General features: G+C 43.5%; 1 protein-coding gene across 2 annotated transcripts in view; it reads left to right on the forward strand.

The window, feature by feature from the left end:
* Window positions 1-24005, forward strand: part of CDH13 (cadherin 13) — a 991500-nt gene that overhangs the window by 563371 nt on the left and 404124 nt on the right. For both annotated transcript variants that reach the window (XM_038754876.1, XM_038754877.1), the window contains exon 6: window positions 21959-22103. In XM_038754876.1, the coding sequence (XP_038610804.1) occupies window positions 21959-22103 (145 nt within the window). The remainder of the gene's footprint in view (window positions 1-21958; window positions 22104-24005) is intronic.

Consider the following 24005-nt stretch of genomic DNA (forward strand, 5'->3'; position numbering starts at 1 on the left):
TATTTTATCCATATGGGTGAAGAGAAAATCTCCTGACTCCTGCATTCATTCATTCATTCAATCGTATTTATTGAGCGCTTACTTTGTGCAGAGCACTGTACTAAGCGCTTGGGAAGTACAAGTTGGTAACCTAAAGAGATGGTCCCTACCCAATAGCGGGCTCAAGAAGATGAGATAAGGAGAGGAGGAGCCCCTTTTTTTGCCTCTCAACCTAGAGCTCAGTGTAAATGTGAAACTGTCAACTTTGTTATTCCTTTGCCACTCTCTACCACTTAAAGCCTAGGCATTATTTTAGACTGAGCCCCCTCCTTCCTCTCCCCCTCCTCCCCCTCTCCATCCCCCCTTCCTTACCTCCTTCCCCTCCCCACAACACCTGTATATATGTATATATGTTTGTATGTATTTATTACTCTTTTTTATTTATTCTATTTGTACATATTTATTCTACTTATTTTATTTTATTTATATGTTTTGTTGTCCGTCTCCCCCTCCTAGACTGTGAGCCCACTGTTGGGTAGGGACCGTCTCTATATGTTGCCAACTTGTACTTCCCAAGTGCTTAGTACAGTGCTCTGCACACAGTAAGCGCTCAATAAATACGATTGAATGAATGAATGAATTGCACTCTTCATTGCTATTCTGATTGATGGTATTTATTAATCATTCACATCAGTATGGTCTAGTGGAAAGAGCACAGCCCGGAAGTCAGAGTACCCGGGTTCTAGTCACGGATCTGCTGCTTGCCTGCTGTGTGATCTTGGGCAAGTCAAACTTCTCGTTGCCTCAGTTTCCTCATCTGTAAAATGAGGACTAAAGCCTACTCCCTGCCACCTATATTGTGAGCCCCTTGTGGGACAAGGACTGTGTTCAAACTGATTACCTTCCCAGACTGAGCCCCTTCCTTCCTCTCCCCCTCATCCCCCTCTCCATTCCCCCATCTTACCTCCTTCCCTTCCCCACAGCACCTGTGTATATGTATATATGTTTGTACATATTTATTACTCTATTCATTTATTTTACTTGTACCTATCTATTCTATTTATTTTATTTTGTTAGTATGTTTGGTATTGTTCTCTGTCTCCCCCTTCTAGACTGTAAGCCCACTGTTGGGTAGGGATTGTCTCTATATGTTGCCAACTTGTAGTTCCCAAGCACTTAGTACAGTGCTCTGCACACAGTAAGCACTCAGTAAATACGATTGATTGATTGATTACCCTGTACATACTCCAGTGCTTAAAAGAGTTCCCGGTACGTAGTAAGTGCTTAACAAATATGATAATTAGGAATTGATTATTATTATGATGAGCAATCTTGGTTGCCAAGTAGTGTTGCCAATTGAAAGAAAACCCAGCGAGGAACAGTGTGGTCCGGTGGAAAGAGCATGAGCTTGGGAGCCAGAGGGCCTGGATTCTAATCCCAGCTTCACCTCTTGCTTGCTGTGTGACCTTGGGCAAGTTGCTTCACTTCCCTGTGCCTCAGTTTCTTCACCTGAAAAATGGGATTCAATACCTAGTCTCTCTCCTACTTAAATTGTGATCCCCATGTGGCTCAGGGACAGTGTCTAACCTAATCAATTTGTATCTACCCTAGTGCTTAGTACAGTGATTGACATGTAGTAAGTGCTTAACCAATACCATAACGCTAGTAACAATGATTATAATTGGCCTGAGAAATCCAGAGTATGACTAGAAGAATCCCTTCTAGAACCTGAGCATTGCCGTGCATATATTTGGCAAAAGTGGGGGGTTTTTGTTTGTTTTTTTTCAAGATCTGTACAGTTGGAAGTAGCATGGCCTAGTGGAAAGAACACAGGCGTCAGAATACCTGGGTTCTAATTCCATACCCACCCTTTGTCTGCCCTGGGACCCTGGGCAAGTCATTTCACTTCTCAATATCTCAGTTTCCTCATCTATAAAATGAGGATTCAATCTCCCTCCCTCTGACTATGAACCCCACATAGGACAGGGACATTGTCCAACCTGAATATCTTGTATCTATCCCAGTGCTAAGTACAGTGCATGGCACATAGTAAGCACTGAAATAACCATTCTCATTTTTGATTTCTAATCAATTTTGAATATAATCTGCCCACCATAAAGCCAGCATCGGAGTAGAGGTGGTGATGTGCAAATAAAGCCAGAGCTTTTGGAGCTGTGTTTCAGCTGTGGAGTTGTCATGCCTCTGAGCTTGATCCAAAATCCCTAAAGTCAGATTCCATTTTCAGGCTTTCTTTCCTGCTCTCTGCTCTTGTCTGTTTACCCCCTCATCCCTTCTGATAAGGGCTGAGAAAACAAAGGACTCATGAAATTCATGAAGTTGCAAACAGTAGGCCAAAACAGAGCTAGGAGAAGCAGGCACTCTTGTTACTACAACTGAAGGAACTAAACATGAATAAAGATCGTGGGACTTGTTAAACACGTACTATGTGCCAAGCGCTGTGGTACACAGAAGTTCCCACGCAGGGCTCATAGTCTTAGAGAGAGAACAAGAACTTTAATCCCCACTGTGAGCAGGGGGCATTTATACCAACTCTGTTATATTGTTCTCTCTCAAGCAATTAGTATAGTGCTCTGCGCAAAGTAAATGCTTAATAAATAGCATTGATGATTCTCAATATAGCACTATTCCAAGTGCTTAGTGCAGTGCTATGTACCCAGTAAAAAGTACTCAATAAGTACAGTTGGTTAATGGATTGAAACTGAGGCACAGAGAAATTAAATGACTTGCTCACGAGTCCAACTGGTTCAAAGCAAAGATAATCAGTTTTTAGTATTTACTGAGCTCTTATTCAGTTCATAGCACCTACACTAAGTGTTTAGGAGAGCACAGTAGAGTTGATAGGTTCCTGCCCTCAAGGAATTTACAGTCTACAAAGGGCGAAGAGAGACTGAGCAAGGAAAGGAGGAAAAAAACGTCTTTCCTTTCTCTTATTCCTGGAAAAAGGTGATCGAATGGTGCAGGTGAGGAAAAATTAGCACATCACTTTATACCAAAGGAGCAAATTAAGGCGCACACCCCCACCATCCCCGTGCCTTCTATCTCCTCGACAAAGAGAGCAATATTCATCAGGTTAATCCAGGCTAACCTGTAAATTTGCTCGTGAAACCAATCATGCAATTCTCCCTTATTTTTCCTTATTTTTAGGCTCTCAAATAGACCGATGTTATCTGATCCATTTGACAAATGTGTCTTTTATATTATTATATTGTACTCTCCCAAGCACTTAGTACAGTACTCTGCACACAGTAAATGCTCAAATACGATTGATTGATTGAGAGAGAAATTCCCATTTTGAGTGACTGAAAATAAGGTAGCTTCCATTTGTGTAAGTAAGGAAAAAATGGTATTGGGATTAGAATGTTGGATTTTTTTTTTCTTTTTTCTTCTCTAACAGGCATTAGTTTGGTCCCATGCAGATAGAGGAGAAACTATTTGTGTTTTATCTGGAATGCTAATGGGCAGCAGACACATGCATAGTAATAATAGAGGATGCTTTGTATGCCTCTGCTTTTCAGTTGGAGTTCAAGGTTCTACAAAGATCTGTACTATGAATAGAGAAAATAAGCATCCAAAAGAATAAGCAGATATGAGCATGTTTGCTTGCTTTCACTTTTCCTGTAAACTCTAACACTCTTTTATGAAATTATAAAATGAATGAGTAAAATAAAATAACTTTAAGAATACCAAGATTTTCAAAGAATATATTAAAATAAGGTAGATGCCAAATCTTTCCCCATCAGGAGGTTAGAATAGGCGGTTTTCAATCCACAGAGAGTGGAGACAATATGCCTTATTCCATGAATTGAAAGAACACTTTTAAATGGGGTTGGGAGTGGAGTTGAATGATGGATAGGTTTATTGGGGATTTTTCAATCAGCAGCATGGCTCAGTGGAAAGAGCCCGGGCTTGGGAGTCAGAGGTCACGGGTTCTAATCCCGCTCCTCCACTTGTCAGCTGTGTGACTTTGGGCAAGTCATTTCACTTCTCTGGGCCTCAGTTACCCATCTGTAAAATGGGGATTAAGACTGTGAGCCCCACATGGGACAACCTGATCACCTTGTATCTACCCCAGCGCTTAGAACAGTGCTTTGCACATATTAAGCACTTAACAAATACCATCACTCTTCTACCTCAATCAGCAGATGAATCAATATTATTTATGGAGAGCTTACCATGTGCAAAGCACTAAGTATTGGGAAAAGTACAATACAATAAAGTTGGTAGACATGTTCCCTGCTCATGATAACATTATAGCCTAGAGAGGGAAATGGGTATTAATGTAAATAAATGATTTAGAATAAATAATTTATAGATATGTACATAAAAGCTATGAAGTTTAGGGAGGCCCACAGGGCACAGATCAAAGTGCACAGATGCAGCATGGCTCAGTGGAAAGAGCACGGGCTTGGGAGTCAGAGGTCATGGGTTCAAATCGCGGCTCCACCGATTGTCAGCTGTGTGACTTTGGGCAAGTCACTTCACTTCTCTGGACCTCAGTTACCTCATCTGGAAAATGGGGATTAAGACTGTGAGCCCCCTGTGGGACAACCTGGTCACCTTGTAAACTCCCCAGTACTTAGTACAGTGCTTGGCACATGGTAAGCGCTTAACAAATGCCATCATCATTATTATTATGATGCAGCAAGAAGAGAAAACTGGGGAAAAGATGGTTTAATAAGGGAAGGGGTCTTGGAGGAGATGTGGCCTCAGTAAGGCTTTGAAGGTGGGGCGGTTGGTGGAGGACAGTATATGGAGAGGGAGGGAGTTCCAAGCCAGAGAAAGGACATGGGAAAGGGGTCACCCGTGACCCCTTGCCTCCCTCTGATCTTGTCTCCCTTCACTTTAGTGGCTGGGTTGGGGGTGCCACAAAGGACTGGCCCCCCTTAGCACAATTGATGCATTTATCAGTGCTTCAAGATGACCAACAAGTGAGCAGCTTATAGTGGATCCTGATCAGTTTCCTACATAGTCACCTCCCTAGAGACAAGGGGAAGCATCGTGGCCTATTGGAAAGAGCTCGGGCCTTGGGAGTCTGAGGACCTGGTTTCTAATCCCCGCTCTGCCACTTGTCTGCTGTGTAACTTGGTGCAACTCACTTCATTTCTTTGTGCCGCCCTTGTATCAGCTGTAGAATGTCGGACAGGGAGTCTGTGCAACTCCTTTATCTTCTGTCTTCCCCAGTGTTTAGTACATGACCTGGCCATAGTAAGCACTTAACAAATAGCATTTTTAAAAGGTGGGTGGAGCGGTGCTGCAGGAAAGAGGGAGGTGGAGCTAGGGGGTGTTTATTAATACTGTTGCTAACCAAACTGGCCATTTCCAGTAGTAGTAATAATAATAATAATAATAATAATAATAATAATAATAATGGCATTTATTAAGTGCTTACTATGTGCCAAGCACTGTTCTAATCGCTGGGGAGGTTACAAAGTGATCAGGTTGTCCCTCGGGGGACTCGCAGTCTTAATCCCCATTTTACAGATGAGGTAACTGAGGCCCAGAGAAGTGAAGTGGATTGCCCAAAGTCACATAGATAACAATTGGCAGAGTCAGGATTTGAACCCATGACCTCTGACTCCAAAGCCCGTGCTCTTTCCATTGAGCCACGCTGAGAGTTGGGGAAAGAAGAGATGTTGATTTTCCATTCCCATTTTCAACTGGAACTCCAGCTCTGAGAGTTGGATAAAATTAGTTGTATGCTCTATCGGTACATATATGATAACTCATCATCCAAAGGGGGCTGTAAAGAACACATTAAACTAAAAGCCGTGAGGATGGAAAAATATTACAAAGGGCTATGAAGATTATCTCCCCTGGATTTCTAAAGGACTTTGCCCATTTTGAAATTTGACCTAGATAAGTGAATAAATCTGAGAAACAGAACTTGAAAGGTGGTTATTTTGAGACCTAGATAAATTTTGGATGACAGTAATATGGAAAAAAGAAGAACTGTTAGGAAACAGGTAAGAAAGCAATATGTTGACATTTGGTTATTGCAAATCGCAACAAAACTGGAAACAATGTGACAGGTTTTTTTTTAATGAATAATTTGTTGCTCTGAAATAGGAAAATGGCAGATGTGGGGAGTAACTTTGACTCCTCTTGGGAGCATAGCGGAGAAGAACTTCTACATATTTCTCTCTTCCCCTTGCCAACCCTGTTTTTCTCTTGCTACATCCAGGCTGGCCAGAAGCAAAAATTGCCTGACAGCTGCCGGAGCTTTGAGGCTTCCAGAAAGGGAGTGATAGAATGGGTGACTCTGTTGAGCACAGTTACCTCTGGAAGCTTCCTCCCCTCTCCTCACTTTTTCCCAGTCTCTCTTCTGAACAATTGTGTAGAAGTTGGGCAACAGAAGCAAAGCAGTATAGTTACTTGCGACTCCACATAGCCAGTCCTTCAGCTGGCACCAGGCTTACCTCTTATTGGGGCTGAATAGCCCTGAAAAACTCAGAGAATCTTTACTTGCTTTTACACTCTTCACTTAGAGAAGCAGCATGGCTCAGTGGAAAAAGCCCGGGCTTTGGAGTCAGAGGTCATGGGTTCAAATTCCGCCTCTCCCAATTGGCAGCTGTGTGACTTTGGGCAACTCTGGGCCTCAGTTACCTCATCTGTAAAATGGGGATAAAGACTGTGAGCCCCCTGTGGGACAATCTGATTGCTTTGTATCCTCCCCAGCACTTAGAACAGTACTTTGCACATAGTAAGTGCTTAACAAATGCCATTATTATTATTATTATTATTATTATTCCCCAAACCCAGTGGGAGAACTAGGCCCACCGTTTTGCCTTTTCCTCTGTGATTGATGTGCCTGGATAAATAAAGCTTTTCGAGCACAGAGCAAAAACCCTGGCAGGCTAAGGATGGGACAAGAGAGAGCACATGGGGCAGAAGCATCCTGGAACTTCTGCTGTCAATTAAGCAGACCATCAGGGCAAGCCAGAGGATGCCAAGGACATAGCTCACTGTCCTTGAGCCCACTCAAGTTAACATTTTGAAGTCATACCTAGATGAATTGTGACCCAAAAGTATTAGTACTAATCCTCTTACACGATACTGTAACAGTTGTTATGCTGTTTGTTTTTAAGTCTCCCCTTTCTGGGGCCTGGGACAAGAAGCAGTATAGCCTAGTAGATAGCACGTGGGCCTGGGAGTCTTCTAGACTGTAAGCCCACTGTTGGGTAGGGACCGTCTCTGTATGTTGCCAACTTGTACTTCCCAAGTGCTTAGTACAGTGCTCTGCACACAGTAAGTGCTCAATAAATACAATTGAATGAATGATGGGAGTCTGGAGGATCTGAGTTCTAATTCCAGCTCTGCCATTTGTCTGCTGTGAGACCTTAGACAAGTCACTTAACTTTTCTGTACCTCTGTTTCATCATCTGTAAAATGGGGATTAAGACTGTGAGCCCCATGTGGGACAACCTGATGATTACCTTTTATCTACCCCAGCACTCAGAACAGTGCTTGGCACATAGTAAGCACTTAACAAATACCATCATTATCATCATCATGTGGGACAGGGACTGTGTCCAACCTGATGAGCTTGAATCTACCCCAGTGCTTAGTACACTTTCTTGCACATAGTAAGCACTTAACCAATACCATAAGGAAAAAAAATTAAAAGTCTAGTTTTGTTCCATGTGGACATAAATAATACAGGATCTGATTGATACAAGACTCCTTCCTGATATCTAATATAGTCACAGCATTTGTGAATTAAATGTGTATATTGCAATTAACATTAAGCCACATCCAACTGCTACCCATAAACTAACACAGATCTTTTACCAACTCCTAAATGCTATTGAAGTATTTCCCAAACAAAACTCTGCATCAAAATGGTTTATCTTTGTAGACTGACTTTTGTCACACACCATTTGGTTCCTACTGATATGGCTTTGTTACCAAGGGCCTAAGGTTATCTCTACCAACACTCACCAAAAACAAAATCAGTCTCTAGGCTTGGGCATTAGCCTACAGGTCTTTGGTATGTTCCTTCATCTAATCATCCATCTCTGTTTGTTAATTAAAACTATCAGCTCTTATCAGCTCTTATCTTATCAGCTCTCTGTCCTAATCCTCCTCGACCTCTCAGCTGCCTTTGACACTGTGGACCACCCCCTTCTCCTCAACACGTTATCTGACCTTGGCTTCACAGACTCCGTCCTCTCCTGGTTCTCCTCTTATCTCTCCGGTCGTTCTTTCTCAGTCTCTTTTGCAGGCTCCTCCTCCCCCTCCCATCCTCTTACTGTGGGAGTTCCCCAAGGTTCAGTGCTTGGTCCCCTTCTGTTCTCAATCTACACTCACTCCCTTGGTGACCTCATTCGCTCCCACGGCTTCAACTATCACCTCTACGCTGATGACACCCAGATCTACATCTCTGCCCCTGCTCTCTCCCCCTCCCTCCAGGCTCGCATCTCCTCCTGCCTTCAGGACATCTCCATCTGGATGTCCGCCCGCCACCTAAAGCTCAACATGTCGAAGACTGAGCTCCTTGTCTTCCCTCCCAAACCTTGTCCTCTCCCTGACTTTCCCATCTCTGTTGACGGCACTACCATCCTTCCCGTCTCACAAGCCCGCAACCTTGGTGTCATCCTCGACTCCGCTCTCTCATTCACCCCTCACATCCAAGCCGTCACCAAAACCTGCCGGTCTCAGCTCCGCAACATTGCCAAGATCCGCCCTTTCCTCTCCATCCAAACCGCTACCCTGCTAATTCAAGCTCTCATCCTATCCCGTCTGGACTACTGCACTAGCCTTCTCTCTGATCTCCCATCCTCGTGTCTCTCTCCACTTCAATCCATACTTCATGCTGCTGCCCGGATTATCTTTGTCCAGAAACGCTCTGGACATATCACTCCCCTCCTCAAAAACCTCCAATGGCTACCGATCAATCTGCGCATCAGGCAGAAACTCCTCACCCTGGGCTTCAAGGCTCTCCATCACCTCGCCCCCTCCTACCTCACCTCCCTTCTCTCCTTCTACTGCCCAGCCCGCACCCTCCGCTCCTCCACCACTAATCTCCTCACTGTACCTCGCTCTCGCCTGTCCCGCCATCGACCCCCGGCCCACGTCATCCCCCGGGCCTGGAATGCCCTCCCTCTGCCCATCCGCCAAGCTAGCTCTCTTCCTCCCTTCAAGGCCCTCCTGAGAGCTCACCTCCTCCAGGAGGCCTTCCCAGATTGAGCCCCTTCTTTCCTCTCCCCCTCGTCCCCCTCTCCATCCCCCCGCCTTACCGCCTTCCCCTCCCCACAGCACCTGTATATATGTATATATGGTTGTACATATTTATTACTCTGTTTATTTATTTATTTATTTATTTTACTTGTACATTTCTATCCTACTTATTTTATTTTGTTGGTATGTTTGGTTCTGTTCTCTGTCTCCCCCTTTTAGACTGTGAGCCCACTATCGGGTAGGGACTGTCTCTATGTGATGCCAATTTGTACTTCCCAAGCGCTTAGTACAGTGCTCTGCACATAGTAAGCGCTCAATAAATACGATTGATTGATTGATTGATTGATCAGGATAGAACTTTAATTTATGTTGAGCCTCACTGTGGAGTAAAAAGATTTCACCCCTCTTTTTTTTTTGGCAACAACTTTAGCCAGTTCATTCATTCATTCCATCATATTTATTGAGCACTTACTGTGTGCAGAACACTGTACTAAGCACTTGGGAAGTACAAGTCGGCAAACTATAGGGACGGTCCCTACCCAATGACGGGCTCACAGTCTAGAAGGGGGAGACAGACAACAAAACAAAACATGTGGACAGGGAGTGGGAGAAGGAAAGGAGAGCTTAGGAAAGGTCTTTTGGTGGAGATGTGCCTTCAACGAGGCCTTGAAGTTGGAGTAGGTCATTGTCTGTTGGATCAATCAATCAATCATATTTATTGAGCGCTTACTGCGTGCAGAGCACTGTACTAAGTGCTTGGGAAGTACAAGTTGGCAACATACAGAGACAGTCCCTACCCAACAGTGGGCTCACAGTCAAAAAAGATATGAAGAGGGAGGGCATTCCAGGCTAGAGGCAGGACATTGGCGAAAGGTTGGTGGCAAAATAGATGAGATGGAGGTACAGTGAGAAGGTTAGCATTAGAGGAGTGAAGTATATGGGCTGGGTCGTAGTAGGAGAGTAGGAGGGTGAGGTAGGAGGGGGAAAGGTGATTGAGGGCTTTGAGTGGGTCGGGGGAATCGCGAAGGGAGGATGGAAAGGTGGTGGCAGAGAGAGGGGTCATTGCTGAGGGGGCTGGAGGCTGGGCACATTGTGGGTGGGATACAAAAATGCCAAAGAGCCCAGATGGAGAAGGGGAGTGGAGCTGCTGCCGGTTGCGCTGACGGAACCCAAGAATGCTGACGCTCCTTGGCCGGTTGTCTCTGTGCCAATGTTACATAAACTGGGGTAATCTGATGAAAGGGTGTCCTAAGTTCACACCTGAGACATTCCAGGTGGGAATCGGCAGAGTGGATTCTGCCACTGAGCAATGTAGCCTGGGAGACTCCCCCCCACTGCCTGTCCAGTGCTCCAGAGCCTTTACATTCACCTCTTGTGTCCCCATCAAAGCAGACACCTACCATGAGCCATGGGACAGAGGGGCAGGGGAGACCAAGGAGTTCAAAAAAAGCCCTCTGGATGTAGAGGTGTCATTGAGGGCTTGGCTTGTTATGAGACTTAGTGGGAAACTTGGGGAATGGGTAAGCTTGTTGTGGACAGGGAATGTATCCACCAACTCTGTTGTGTTGTCCTCTCCCAAGCTCTTAGTTCAGTGCTCTGCACACAGTAAGTGCTCAAGAAATACAGTTGAATGACCAAGGTCTTATCACTCATAATTGATATTCCTGTATATGCAGTAGAGATCAACAAAGAGAATTCAAAGTCTTTCATTTAGAAGAAAGTATTTAGGAAGGGAAAATTATGATGAAGGAATATTTCATCTCGATGGAGCCAAATTTCAGGTTTCATATACATCATTTTGTGTATTCATTTCTTAATAATAATAATAATGACATTGATTAAGTGCTTACTATGTGCAAAGCAGTGTTCTTAGCACTGGGGAGCTTACAAGGTGATCAGGTTGTCCCTTGGGGGGCTCACAGTCTTAATCCCCATTTTCCAGGTGAGGTAACTGAGGCACAGAGAAGTTAAGTGACTTGCCCAAAGTCACACAGCTGACAATTGGCAGAGCTGGGGTTTGAACCCATGACCTCTGACTCCAAAGCCCCATGCTCTTTCCACTGAGTCACGCTGCTTCTTTTCCTTATCATCAGTGTTTTCCCTTATCTTCAAAACATGTTGGCCTGGAGCAAGCGTTTTTTGGAGAGAGTATTTTAGTAAGAACATATCATTATTAGCCCAAATTCTATAAGATGTGAGCCCAAAATTAAGTACTAAATTAACATAAACAACAACTGAGCCTCATGACAAAGTAAACATTAGGAAGGTGTTTTGCATTTGCAACCTGCAATCAATTAATTAGTTGTATTCACTGAGCACCGACCAGGTACAGAGTGAAGAGCGCTATATTATGCACTTGAGGGCCTCTACACCCAGCTGCTATAATTGATGGGATCTCTCCCATCTTCCTGATGAAAATAAAGTCCTTTAACGAGTCTTATCACTGTCCTTTCAGTGGTGGTGGGATCCAAGCCCCTTATGTGTGCCCCTTCCTCCATCTGGGGAGTCAGAACTGAAAGGAGAGGATGTTCAGTGGAGAAAAGGGAAATGTGGTGAGGAAAAAGAGGGGCAGGATTGAAGTATCTGTTAAGCACCTATTGGGTGCAGGACACTATACTGAGCTCTTGGGAGAGTATAATGCGTGGCTCAGTGGAAAGAGCCCAGGCTTGGGAGTCAAAGGTCATGGGTTCTAATCCCACCTCCGCCACTTATCTGCTGTGCCACTTTGGGCAAATCACTGTGAGCCCACTGTTGGGTAGGGACCGTCTCTATATGCTGCCAACTTGTGCTTCCCAAGCGCTTAGTACAGTGCTCTGCACACAGTAAGCGTTCAGTAAATACGATTGATTGATTCTCTGTGACTCAGTTACCTCATCCGTAAAATGGGGATTAAGACTGTGAGCCCCACGTGGGACAACCTGCTTACCTTGTATCTACCCCAGTGCTTAGAACAGTGCTTCGCACATAGTAAGCACTTAACAAATATCACCGTTGTTATTACAATAGAAGAAGATGATCTCTGCCCACAAGAAGGAATGCAGGAGTGAAACAGGAGAGAGAAAATGGACAGGGTAGAAGCTGAGGAGGTCTGGAATCAGGCACAAGGCGAAAAATCTGTGCCTATGCTGCCGAGTGACTGTTCCTGTAAATTCCTTGGTCCCGCTCCTCTTTCTGGGATTGGGGTCCACAGGCTCCTCCCAAGAGATTTTACACTCCTCCTACTAGATTGCAAATTTCTGGAGGCATACAATAGACAATGTCTCTTGTACTTTCTAAAGGTCTCCCCCTTCTAGACTGTGAGCCCTTTGTTTGGTAGGGACCATCTATATATGTTGCCAACTTGTACTTCCCAAGCATAAGTACAATACTCTGCACACAGTAAGCACTCAATAAGTATGATTGAATGAATGATTGAATAAAGGGCTTAGGACAATGTTCTTCACATGGTAAACACTCCCCAAGTACCATTTATTGATTGGGATGAACCTTTATTTTTCCAACTTTCACCCCCAAAAAAGCGAGAGAAAAAGAACCAGGAATCTGATTGGAGTGCTCAGGCCTCAGTCATCCGTGAACTCTCCTAATCTCACTTGGGGTGAGGAAAACAAGGAGAGAGAAAAGGAAAGAAGATAAGAATAGTTCTCCTTTCTATTTCCTTCATAGCCCAACTTTGCCAGTTTAAGAAGCATATAGTTAGGACCTATGCAGAGTACTGCCTATAAACATTTGTATCTGGATATCATATACAAAGGAAATAAATGTGCAGACTGAACATATACTTAATATGGGAAAGAATGTCAAAGTGATAACTGGTTTAAAAAATACTCTTGCAAATCAAAAGTTTTCACTAAATACACTGGATTTCCCTCACTTGTAGGGCAAGTTAAAGAAATTTATACTTTTGTAATGGAACCTGGCCATTCATACTCAATTCTACTCCATGTTCCTATTACACGTTTGTTAGAAAATCAGGTAACGTGTCAGGCAGCATGGACAATGTTTGGGTACAGTGCAATGAAATGTCACAAGAAATGGTTTGTGCACTCTTATGCAGTGTTAAACTTGGTATTGTACTCTCCCAAGCACTCAGTCCACTGTTTTGCACACAGTAAGTGCCCAATAAAAAACACCGATCAATTGTGATAATGCAAAGTTTTCCTCAATATGGGTTTTTGCAAGAATGTCCAGCCTGCTTTGAAGGGCAACTAGGTATAGTGGGTATATTTTTAATGGTGTGCACCTTGCTTTTCTTTTCACAGATGCAGGGTCACGGAACAGAAAGTGATCCTCTTCAAACGGGTTTGTGGGTGGGGTCCAATTAAATCACCAAATCCCAGATCCATCTTCTCACCCTGACGCCACCTTCCTTCAGGGTTTGAGCCATAATTCCTCTGTCCGTTTTATTAAAGGGAGGCTACATTCGCCTACATAATAATAATAATAATAATAATAATAATGGTATTTGTTAAGCTTTTTCTATGTGCAAAGCACTGTTCTAAGCGCTGGGGAGGTTACAAGGTGATCAGGTTGTCCCACGGGGGGCTCACAGTTTTAATGCCCATTTTACAGATGAGGTAACTGAGGCACAGATAAGTTAAGTGACTTGCCCGAAGTCACACAGCTGACAGGTGGCAGAGCTGGGGTTTGAGCCCATGACCTCTGACTCCATAGCCCGTGCTCTTTCCACTGAGCCATGCTACGTAGTCAGTCCCTAAAGCGCTTAGTAAATGAGCTGGCTAAAGCTTCCAAGGGAGTTAAATATTAATAACGAATCCTGATGATGGCTTTACTTTCCCACTCTTTTGGCTACCAGGCAGTGAAGGGTTTCTCTTCTGATGAATTTTCTTCCAACGATTTATTAGGGTAATGATCAGGTACAATACTTTAAAGGGCTTGACATTCACATTTTGAGAGAAGTGAAAAGAAGCAAGGCAACTCATGTATAGCCAAGGCATTCTAATAAGTGAAAGGCAAAGCAAGCCAATCCTCCCGGCAGTGGCCCAACCAGCTCCAGTACATATCTGATTTCAGGCATGTTTGGAATAAATAAAATGTATGAATCAGGTTTTCTGCTGTGCCGTGCCCTTGGTATTGGGAAGAGAGAAGCTGAAGCCCGAATGCCTGTCAGTATAACGCACTCTGAGAGAAGGATCTTGCTTCAGAGACGAATCAGGAGTACATTTTAGTGAGTATTTGGCCACACCAGCCTGTAATTGGTTAGTAGGCAATCTCTTGTAGGAAACGTAAGCAAGTGATAAAAATAAATATGGTATTTGTTAAGCTCTTACTATGTGAAGCAGCGTGGCTCAGTGGAAGCAGCATGGGCTTTGGAGTCAGAGGTCATGGGTTCAAATCCCAGCTCCGCCAATTGTCAGTTGTGTGACTTTGGGCAAGTCACTTCACTTCTCTGTGCCTCAGTTACCTCATCTGTAAAATGGGGATTAAGGCTGTGAGCCCCTCGTGGGACAACCTGATCACCTGGCAACCTCCCCAGTGCCTAGAACAGTGCTTTGCACATAGTAAGTGCTTAATAAATACCATCATTATTATTATGTGCCGGGCATTGTACTAAGCGCCGCGGTAGATACAAGGAAATCGGGTTGGACACAGTCCCTGTCCCACATGGGGCTCACGGTCTCAGTCTCCATTTTACAGATGAGGGAACTGCTTGATTCAGCCTGAAAGGTCTCAGTGAAGTGATTCATCTAAGACAGGGCCATTGTAAAACAACTAATGCTTTTCTACACAATTTCCTTTCTCTTTGGATTGTTTTTTGTTTTATGGTACTTAAGTTCTTACCCTGTGTAAAACTCTGTTTTACGTGCACTCAGGTAAATACAAGGTTATCAGGTTGGACTCAGTCCTGTTCCACATAAGGCTCACAGTCTAATGACTTCCTTAATTTTCTTCTTTACGCAGTAGGCAGTCTGTCATGAGACAACTTATTTAGAGTAAACACACACCCACATTTAGACTTCTTCCATAACATCACATTTACTTTTTCATTAAAGAAAGGAGCTTTCCAACAAGGTCCAAACAGCAATACCACAATCTTTTAAAGTTTACAGAATATATAAAAATCCAAAGAAACCCATCTTTGGATCCCATTGCATATGAATAAAACTCTTTTTGTTTTGTTAGTGAAGATGGATAAATCTAAGGGCGTCATTTAATATATATGCTCCGATATGAAGTACTTGGTTAGATTAAAAACCACTTGAAGAAACAAGACATTTTCCAACTGTAGATCAATCAATCAATCAATTGTATTTATTGAGCACTTACTCTGTGCAGAGCACTGTACTAAGCGCTTGGGAAGTACAAGTTGGACCGCTTACATCTTTACCAGAACAACAATGAACATTCAATGAAGATAATAGTTTTCAGTGAAGTTAATGACAATCCAATTTTTTTTTCCGTTTCTATAAACTATTAAATTGTTCACCTAGCCTTATTCATTCTTACCAACATGAGTAATATTGTCTGCCCAGGCCTCTCAAATGGAGGTAAATTAGTCCTGAAACCTTGGTATTTTCCTTGACAACTTACTCTTTCAAGTCTCAAATTCAGCTTCTTGTTAAAGCCTGCCAGTTTTTCTTATGATGCCTGTGAGGATTTGGGATATTTTTTTTTATGGCGAGGGATACATCTTCAGGATGTACGGTTGTATCTGAAAAGACAACCGAGTTATATTCCAAGGAAATGTGGTTGGGTCGTGATTGTAACATGAGGTGTGGATGTCTATACACTTAAAGGCAAATAGGTTCCTTTTTGGACCCAGGTCCAAATTCAATGTCAAGCATTCCAGGTAAGTAAAAATGCACTGTTATAATCTCCCTGCCCCTTTCTCTCTGGGGAGGGGGCAGAGTGGGAGGAATAGGTAGGGGTGATGGTGGGGACAGCTTGTCCCTGACATCCTGTCCCTTCCATCCCACTTTCATTCCAGTGTCTGTGGCCAGGGAGCAGGGTCGGGGGGAGGAAAGGAGAAACGGCTATTTTTGGCTAGCAACACTCTTCCTTGGCATCATTATGGGTAGTGTGAAGAAAACAAACAAAAAAATACTGGCGTGAGTTGGGGAGACTGGGGAGGCCAGGGAACCGGGCAAGATTGAGTTCAGGTTGTGGGAGTTGGGGCCAGAAAAACCACAGAGAGTAGAGGAGGCTTTAGGATCAGCGGTGGAGGGGAAGAGCAGGTGAATTTCTAGCAGTGACCATATGTAACATTGGGGATGGGGCTTATTTTGGAAATGGTATGTTTGCAAAGTGTGCTGGACTTAGATCTGGTTGGCCTACATTCTGTACTGGTGGTAATCAATCAGTCTTATTTATTGATCACTTACTGTGTGAAGAGCACTGTACTAAGTGCTCATAAAAGTTTATGCTCCACCCTTTTAGTTTGAGCATAAACAGCATGGCTCAGTGGAAAGAACACAGGCTTGGGAGCCAGAGGTCCAGCTTCTAATCCCGGCTCCGCCACTTGTCAGCTGTGTGACTTTGGGTAAGTCATTTCACTTCTCTGGGCCTCAGTTACCTCATCTGTCAAATGGGGATTAAAACTGTGAGCCCCACATGGGACAACCTGATCACCTTGTATCCCCCCAGCACTTTTACCAAGAAAAGTCTACGGATGCATTACCAGAATGATTGCATGTGGAAGTGGGATGGTCTGGGAGAGACATGTCCATGTCGTTGCTTTGGGGCAGGGAAGACTTGACAGCACAAGATAAGAATAGGAGAAGTCCATCTTAAATGATCTTACCCATTCCTTCTGACTCCTGAAAGCTAACTATGAAAGCAAGCAATAAAAAGGCAAATCTAAGAGAGGTGTGTTGGGACTATAAGACCCAGAAGGGGTGTCTGATTTAGTCTAAATTGCCTGGTATGAAATCATAATCAATAACTTTCAGAATGGAGAAATAAAGAATTGTTGTAATTTGGTAACTGTTTATAAATCACGTGGAAAGGAAAATAGAATCCTAGAAATAGATCAACAAAGAAAGAAGTGGGACTATAATGGGAAATGTGTGTGGCCACAAAATAATTTACAATTTTCTATTATGGAGGACCTAGTGCTAGTAATCTATCACCAGTGATAGGTGACAGGAAAACAGAGGAAAAGCATGAGCCTAATATGTAATAAATTGAGCATTCATGCACTCCTCCACTAGCCTCCATGTGGGTGCCCAGAAGCACTAGGTGATTTTCCAGATAAACTGTGCTTGAGCAGAGAGTCTGAGGCAGGGTGGGGAAGGGGAGCATGAAGGAAGGGGCTCGAAAAACTATGCACAGAGTCATCCGGTGGAAAAGAAAACATTAGTGAGTTTTCCTAAGGGCCTGTTGATGTGTGATTACACAACAAAGGCCCGCAGGAGGATCAGACTCAAGATGTTGGCCCAAATATGAGGCTGTGCCAGGGTAGGACAGATCTGAGCAATTACCATAAGTCTGGTGGGTTTTTATTTTAATGATATTTACTAAGCGCTTACTATGTGACCAGACAATGTACTAAGCGCTGAGTAGATACAAGATAATCAGGTTGAACACAGTCCATGTCCCCCATGGGGTTTACAGTCTTAATCGCATTTAACAGAGGAGGTAACTGGGGCACAGAGAAGTGAAGTGGCTTGCCTAAGGTCACACAGCAGACAAGTGGCACAGCTGGGATTAGAACCCAGGTCCTCTTTACTCCCAGGTCCATACTCTAACCATTAGCCCATGTTACTAGTCATCCCCCAGAAAAGTGTACAGCCTCTTAGAGCAGGAATTGATCAGGCTCTGAATTGATGTTTCTGGTCTCTAGAGGTTCATTCAGAGAGCTAGGGTGGTGGAAGGGACCAATTTAAGAACAGACCCCTACTACCAAAAATTCTGCTATCTTAACTAACCCTTCTCTCTTCCTTTCACCACCTCCTTCCCTCCCGCTTCCTTTTCCCTGACTTCCCCTACCTCCAGCCCGAGACCAGTGGCTCCGCAGCCAGATGCCCTAATGTCAACCGTAGGGAGAATCTTGTAAATAATCATTTCATTTTGTCCTGTATTCACCAAACAATTCTCATGCTAAAAGGTTAAAATACAATTATTTTACAAAGTTACTTTTGTGGGTTTTGTTTCTCTTAAAAATGTTTCTTTCCCTGACTTGCTCTCTTGGAAAAATGCAGAGAGTGTTTTCTGTTCTGTTATTTTCTTCATAACTTAAAGTTGCTGAAGCGCCTTTTCAAAACTGCTGACTTTTGCAAAATCTGAAAACGTGGGATTCATAAAAATGAATCTTATCTTGTTAATGGGTCATTAAAGATTTGAAGACTTATTCTGCCCCTTCAGCCTCCCCCTGACCTTCTGATTGCCTTGGATATGTTGGGGTGTGTGCATGCGTGGTTTTAAAGAGTAGAGAGAACTGAGTTCTTTCAAGTCCTTTCTTAATCTGGTTGATTCCTTAGGAAAAGTCAGTGCTTGGGTTCAAACAGAAAGTCTAACACATCTAGATTGTTCTGCTTTTGAAACTAGTAACCAGGAAAGGAAACAAACAAGAGGAGGAATTGTGCTGTCTATGCCTAAGAACTACTTTCTACACCCATTAGGACTAGGTGTTCTCTGAAATGCTTAGTGCAGTGCTGTGCATGCAGCAAGCATGCAATACCACTGAAGGCTGAGCCTATCATCCTCTAACTGGCATTGTGGAAAGTGTGAGATTTCATGACTGTGTTGAGACTAACTGGAGAGTAGAGCTTTGGGCATACTTCAAGTGCAGTTGACATTTAAATGATCTGTCAGCTTAGCCTAGGGACCAGTATCAGATTGATTTATGAAATAGAAGGGAGAAAAGGAGCAGTCATCACAACTCCGTTTCATCAAACAGACCAAAGACATTTGATTTTCATTAAATGACGCCACTGAACAGAGTTTAGTAGAGGATAGCTGACCTTGGGATCAAGAGCTCCTTGGTACAATTCTTGCTCAAAGAAGCTGTAGAGAAATTAAAGTCACTGCCCTCTTCTCTGATGGCATTTGCCATGATTCACCATAAGGAAAGCAGAAGTGACAACTTTTCATTTGAACAAGAGAGCAGGGACTTTAATGGAACTGGGGATTGGTAACGCCAAGGCCTAGCGGGTTTGGAGCAGGAGTGGTGATCAAGAAAAACAGGTAGGGAGAGAAGAGGAGAAGCAGTGTTGCCTAGTGGATAGAACATAAGCCTGAGAGTCAGAGGACCTGAGTTCTAATCCTTGCTCTGCCACTTCCCTGCTCTCTGACCTTGAACAAGTCATTTAACTTCTCTGTGCTACAGTTTACTCACCTGCAAAATGGGGTGTCAATCCCTATTCTCCTCCTATGTAGACTACGAGCCCCACATGAGACAGGGACCTTGTCTGACCTAATTAACTTTTATCATCTCTGGTGCTTAGAATCATGCTTGACACATAGTAAATGCTTAATGAGTATGATGATGAGGAGGAGGAGACTGGAAAGCCTGTATGTTTGAACTTTTCAGCTCTGATTGAAAACTTGCAGGTATTTTGGGAGACCTGGGAAGAGTAATCTGTGAGTCCAGCTCAGAAAGCTATGGTAGCTATCAGTGTAGAGTGGTTAACTGTGAAAGTGGGTTATAGCTCTTCCTAGTTTGGAGGATCCACACATTTCTTTTATTGTGCAGATGCCTTCTCAAACGTGGCTAGTTCTCAGTATGGTGATTTATCCTTGGATTAGCTGGATATGATTTGGACATGGTCAAAGGATTGTACCAAGTGATAGGATCCCCACTGATAACAATTTTGCCAGGGAATTATTTTCTGGAGCTTTGAGACAGTCTTAGGGTCATCACAGAAAACCAAAGGTGGGGTTAGCCCCTGATCACGGTGCTAGAATCCTGTCTACACAGGCAGAATTGATGACAGGTAGGGATCTGTTGAGAAGATGCACCAAAGGATTCCTCCTTTGAGTTTACCCCCAATTTTAGGGTTTGTTGGAGGCTGTCCAGTGATGTGAGGGCATCTCTGCACTCCAGCAGATTGTCAGGGATTCTAGTTTCACACAGGCAGTAGGAGAGGGGGAAATCCTGGTCATTAGTTCATTAGACAAAACTAGACCAGCAGTAGGACAGTCTAAGGGCTCTCACAAAGATTTCCAGGGAATCTGGACAGAACCATAGGCAGAGCATCCCCAGAATAAGTGAAGCTGGGGCTGCTTCTGACCAAGTCCAATGCCCTGGGTCCTGTAAGTGTTGTATTCCCAGAAACCAAAGGGCACCCAAACCGATGTGGAATGGTCACACACGCAGTAGCATCCCTGCCTCTGCACTATTACTCTTCCTCCAGCCTAAAGGCCCCAAACTGGTGGATGAGGAAAAGTGTGGAGGGCTAGAGGGACTGGATAGGTCTGAAATGGGGGCAATCGAACTTACATCATTTACATGCAGGAAATGTCTGTTTGTTGTTATAGTGTACTCTCCCAAGCACTTAGTACAGTGCTCTGCACACAGTAAGCGCTCACTAACTGTGATTGACACTGAAAACGCATTATCCAGAGGTGCTACTGCCACACACAAGAACCAGGGCCATTCCTGAGCTGTTGTGGGCGTGGAAGTGTCTAGACTTGCCTGTTAGGGGACTGGAGAGATGTGGGTGGTGTTGATTCCGAGTCCTTGGGCTGAGTACCATTTTGAGGCTTAGGGGTGCTTTGACAATTAATTTCAAACACCAAGACACACCTTTGGAAAAGATTGACAAGATGTCCCTCATCTTCAGCTTCTGAGGTGATATCTTGTCCCAGAATGTAACCCTAAAATATGGACTTCAGAAGTTTATCCTGAAGCCATCCAAGGCACACTTTGGTTTACTCTTTGCCAAGTCCCTTGTAAAATGGGAAAGGAAGCAAGGACAGATTGCCTCTGCCTGTCCTGCTTTTAGAGCCAACGGACGTCTGCCACTGGTGACAGAAATGGACAGACAGGTTCTGGAATGCCAGTAATCTTGAGGTAGTTCATGCTCATGACTGAGGCATCTGTGCAGAACCTGGGTCCAAGTACCATCTGCCATGGAAATAAAGTGTCTTTTTTTTTATTTCCTTGTTTATAGTTTTCTTCCTGCTTTGTCACTTTTGACGCACTTAGTGACTGTAAAGAGAATTTCCTGTTCCACTGAATTATAGCAGAATAAATGATTGTACCTGGAAGTTACTGAACACTGAAGCTGAAGCCATTTGGTTTGAAAATGTCATGACATACAGTATGTTTCCAAAGTTAGCACTGAAGCTGATTTCCCTCTGTTATGCTTTCTTAATTCTTGGAACTGGAAGAATAAGAAACACAGGCATATTTCATAGGAAAGTCATGCACTTAACACACTGTCTCATAAATGTTCTCACAACCCTCTCTTTGTATCTCTTAATACTCTGTTAAGAACAGTTTTGCCATTTATTTTATCAGCAGAATGTTCCCCTTAAGCAAAATTAAGCTCCAACAAAAGAAGACAACTTTTTCTAAGCACATTTTCGCATCATTACTATCAGATTGTGGTTTTCATTTCTTTGGATTCGTTTGCAATTTGGGCAAATCTATGGCAAAGTACCCAATGGGGATCTCAACATGAATTGTTTGTTTTCTCACCCTCAAAATCATTTGCTTGCTAGCCCAATCCTAGTGACTCTCCTCTGAGAACGAAGTGTGAACCTTGCCAAGGGCTAATTACAATAAAATTGCTGAGGTAAACCATTTTCTCCCTTAGGACCTTGTTTCTGCTTTGATAATGAGCCTATTCCTTATTTGTCAATCTCCTTGCCCAAACAGCTGTTAGTGGAAACTACTGATGTCAGCGGGAGAATTATTGAGGGTCCAGTTCCCCTGGATATCATCGTGATCGATCAGAATGACAACCGGCCCATCTTCAGGGAAGGCCCATATGTCGGTCATGTCATGGAAGGATCTCCTACAGGTAAGTTGTCCTTGATTTCCCGATTTTACCAATCAGTAAGCACCATTTGCTTCACTAACTGAGTGAATTTCTCCTCCCAAAGAGACCTTGGGGCATTTACTTCATGTGTGGCCAAGCAGTATCAAGGGGAAAATGATATATTTCTTGAAAAATTGATGTCTGAGTTTGAAAATGGTAAACTGATGGGCAGAACAATATGGTGAAGGGACATCGTCAGTTGTCCACTTGCAGATGTCAAGCCTCTGTGATTGTCTAAATTGTTTGATTCCTACCAGAAAGTAAACTTGAAATCAGTTTAGCATGTACCAATACGTAAGGAAGGCTGAGCTCTATGTGTTTTGTTGAGAGGTGGTGTATAAGACTTTAGGTTAGTCAGTTTTTCTATGGTATTTGGTAAGCTCTTAGTATGGGGTAGATACAAGTCAATCAGGTTGGACACCATCCAGCTGAGGAAACTGAGGCACAGAGAAGTTAAGTGACTTGACTAAGGTCATACAGCAAGCAGTTGGCAGAGCTGTGATTAGAACTCAGGCCCATGCTCTTTCCACTAGGCTATGCTGCTTCTTTGATTGATCCCAAAGCCCAAATTTTGTTATTAGTGATATTAGGAAAGCACTATTAATAGCACAAAGAGTTCCAAGCATACACTCCATTTCACAGGTATTTCTAAAAAGAAAGGCTTCATTATTCAAGTTTTGGGTGAATCCAATCCTAGCATAATTCTCTGTTCTGGGAAACTAAGTGTGAGGGTACTTGGTTACAGCCAATGGGCAAGGAGCATGTTATTTTCTTCTCTGTGCTCTACCCACTGTGAACACCGAATACAGATGGTGAAGTTGAAGTGTTGTTGTCAGGATCATGGAATATTAACCTATTTCTTTTAGGAGATATTTTAGAATTTTGAACTTTTTTTGCAAGGGAAAAACAGGAATGGCATGATTCTTTTGCTTATGGACACCTGTACTGCTACTACTACTACTAATAATAATAATCCTGATGGCATTTATTAAGTGCTTACTATGGGCTAAGCACTGTTCTAAGCGCTGGGGAGATTATAAGGTGATCATGTTGCCCCACGGGGGGCTCACAGTCTTAATCCCCATTTTACAGATGAGGTAACTGAAGCAGAGAGAAGTTAAGTGACTTGCCCAAAGTCACACAGCTGTCAATTGGCAGAGCCGGGATTCAAACCCATGACCTCTGACTCCCGAGCCCGTGCTCTTTCCACTGAGCTACGCTGCTTCTCGACCCCTGTAGCCACCGACCCCTCTCCCCCTTCCTGCCTCTGGCCTGGAGCACCCTCCCTCCTCAAATCCAACAGACAATTATTCTCCCCCCATTCATACCTTTATTAAAGGCACATCTTCTCCAAAAGCCCTTCCCAGATTAAACTCCCCGCTTTTCCTCTTCTCCCACTGCCTTCTGCTTCACCCTGACTGGCTGTCTTTGTTCGTCCCCCCTCCCAGGCCCACAGCACTTATGCACATATTTTTAATTTGTTTATTTATGTTGATGTCTGTCTCTCCCTCCCTAAACTGTGAGCTCATTGTGGGCAGGTAGGGCATTGGGTAGTCTCCCAAAGCAGTGCTCTGCACACAGTGAGAACTCAAGAACTATGATTGAATGAATTGAATAACCTTTGCAGGAAGTGGAAATAATAGCTAGACTGTATTCTGGTGAAATATAAAGTAGCTGTATTCTGGTAAAATCTAAAAGAGCTGTATTCTGGTAAAATATGAAAAAAGCCCAGATCAAGAAATCAGTGCCATCAATAGATGTGCCCCTCATCACTCTTTGTAAGAAAGGTAAGGTTAGCTCAAGCCAAACTCCAAAGTGAATCCCTGTAAAGCCTCCCCCAGACCAATTATAGTGGCCTGATTATCCTGCCTTAAAAATAGGATC

This window comes from Tachyglossus aculeatus, chromosome 11 (assembly GCF_015852505.1).
Source record: "Tachyglossus aculeatus isolate mTacAcu1 chromosome 11, mTacAcu1.pri, whole genome shotgun sequence".
Lineage (NCBI taxonomy): Eukaryota > Metazoa > Chordata > Mammalia > Monotremata > Tachyglossidae > Tachyglossus > Tachyglossus aculeatus.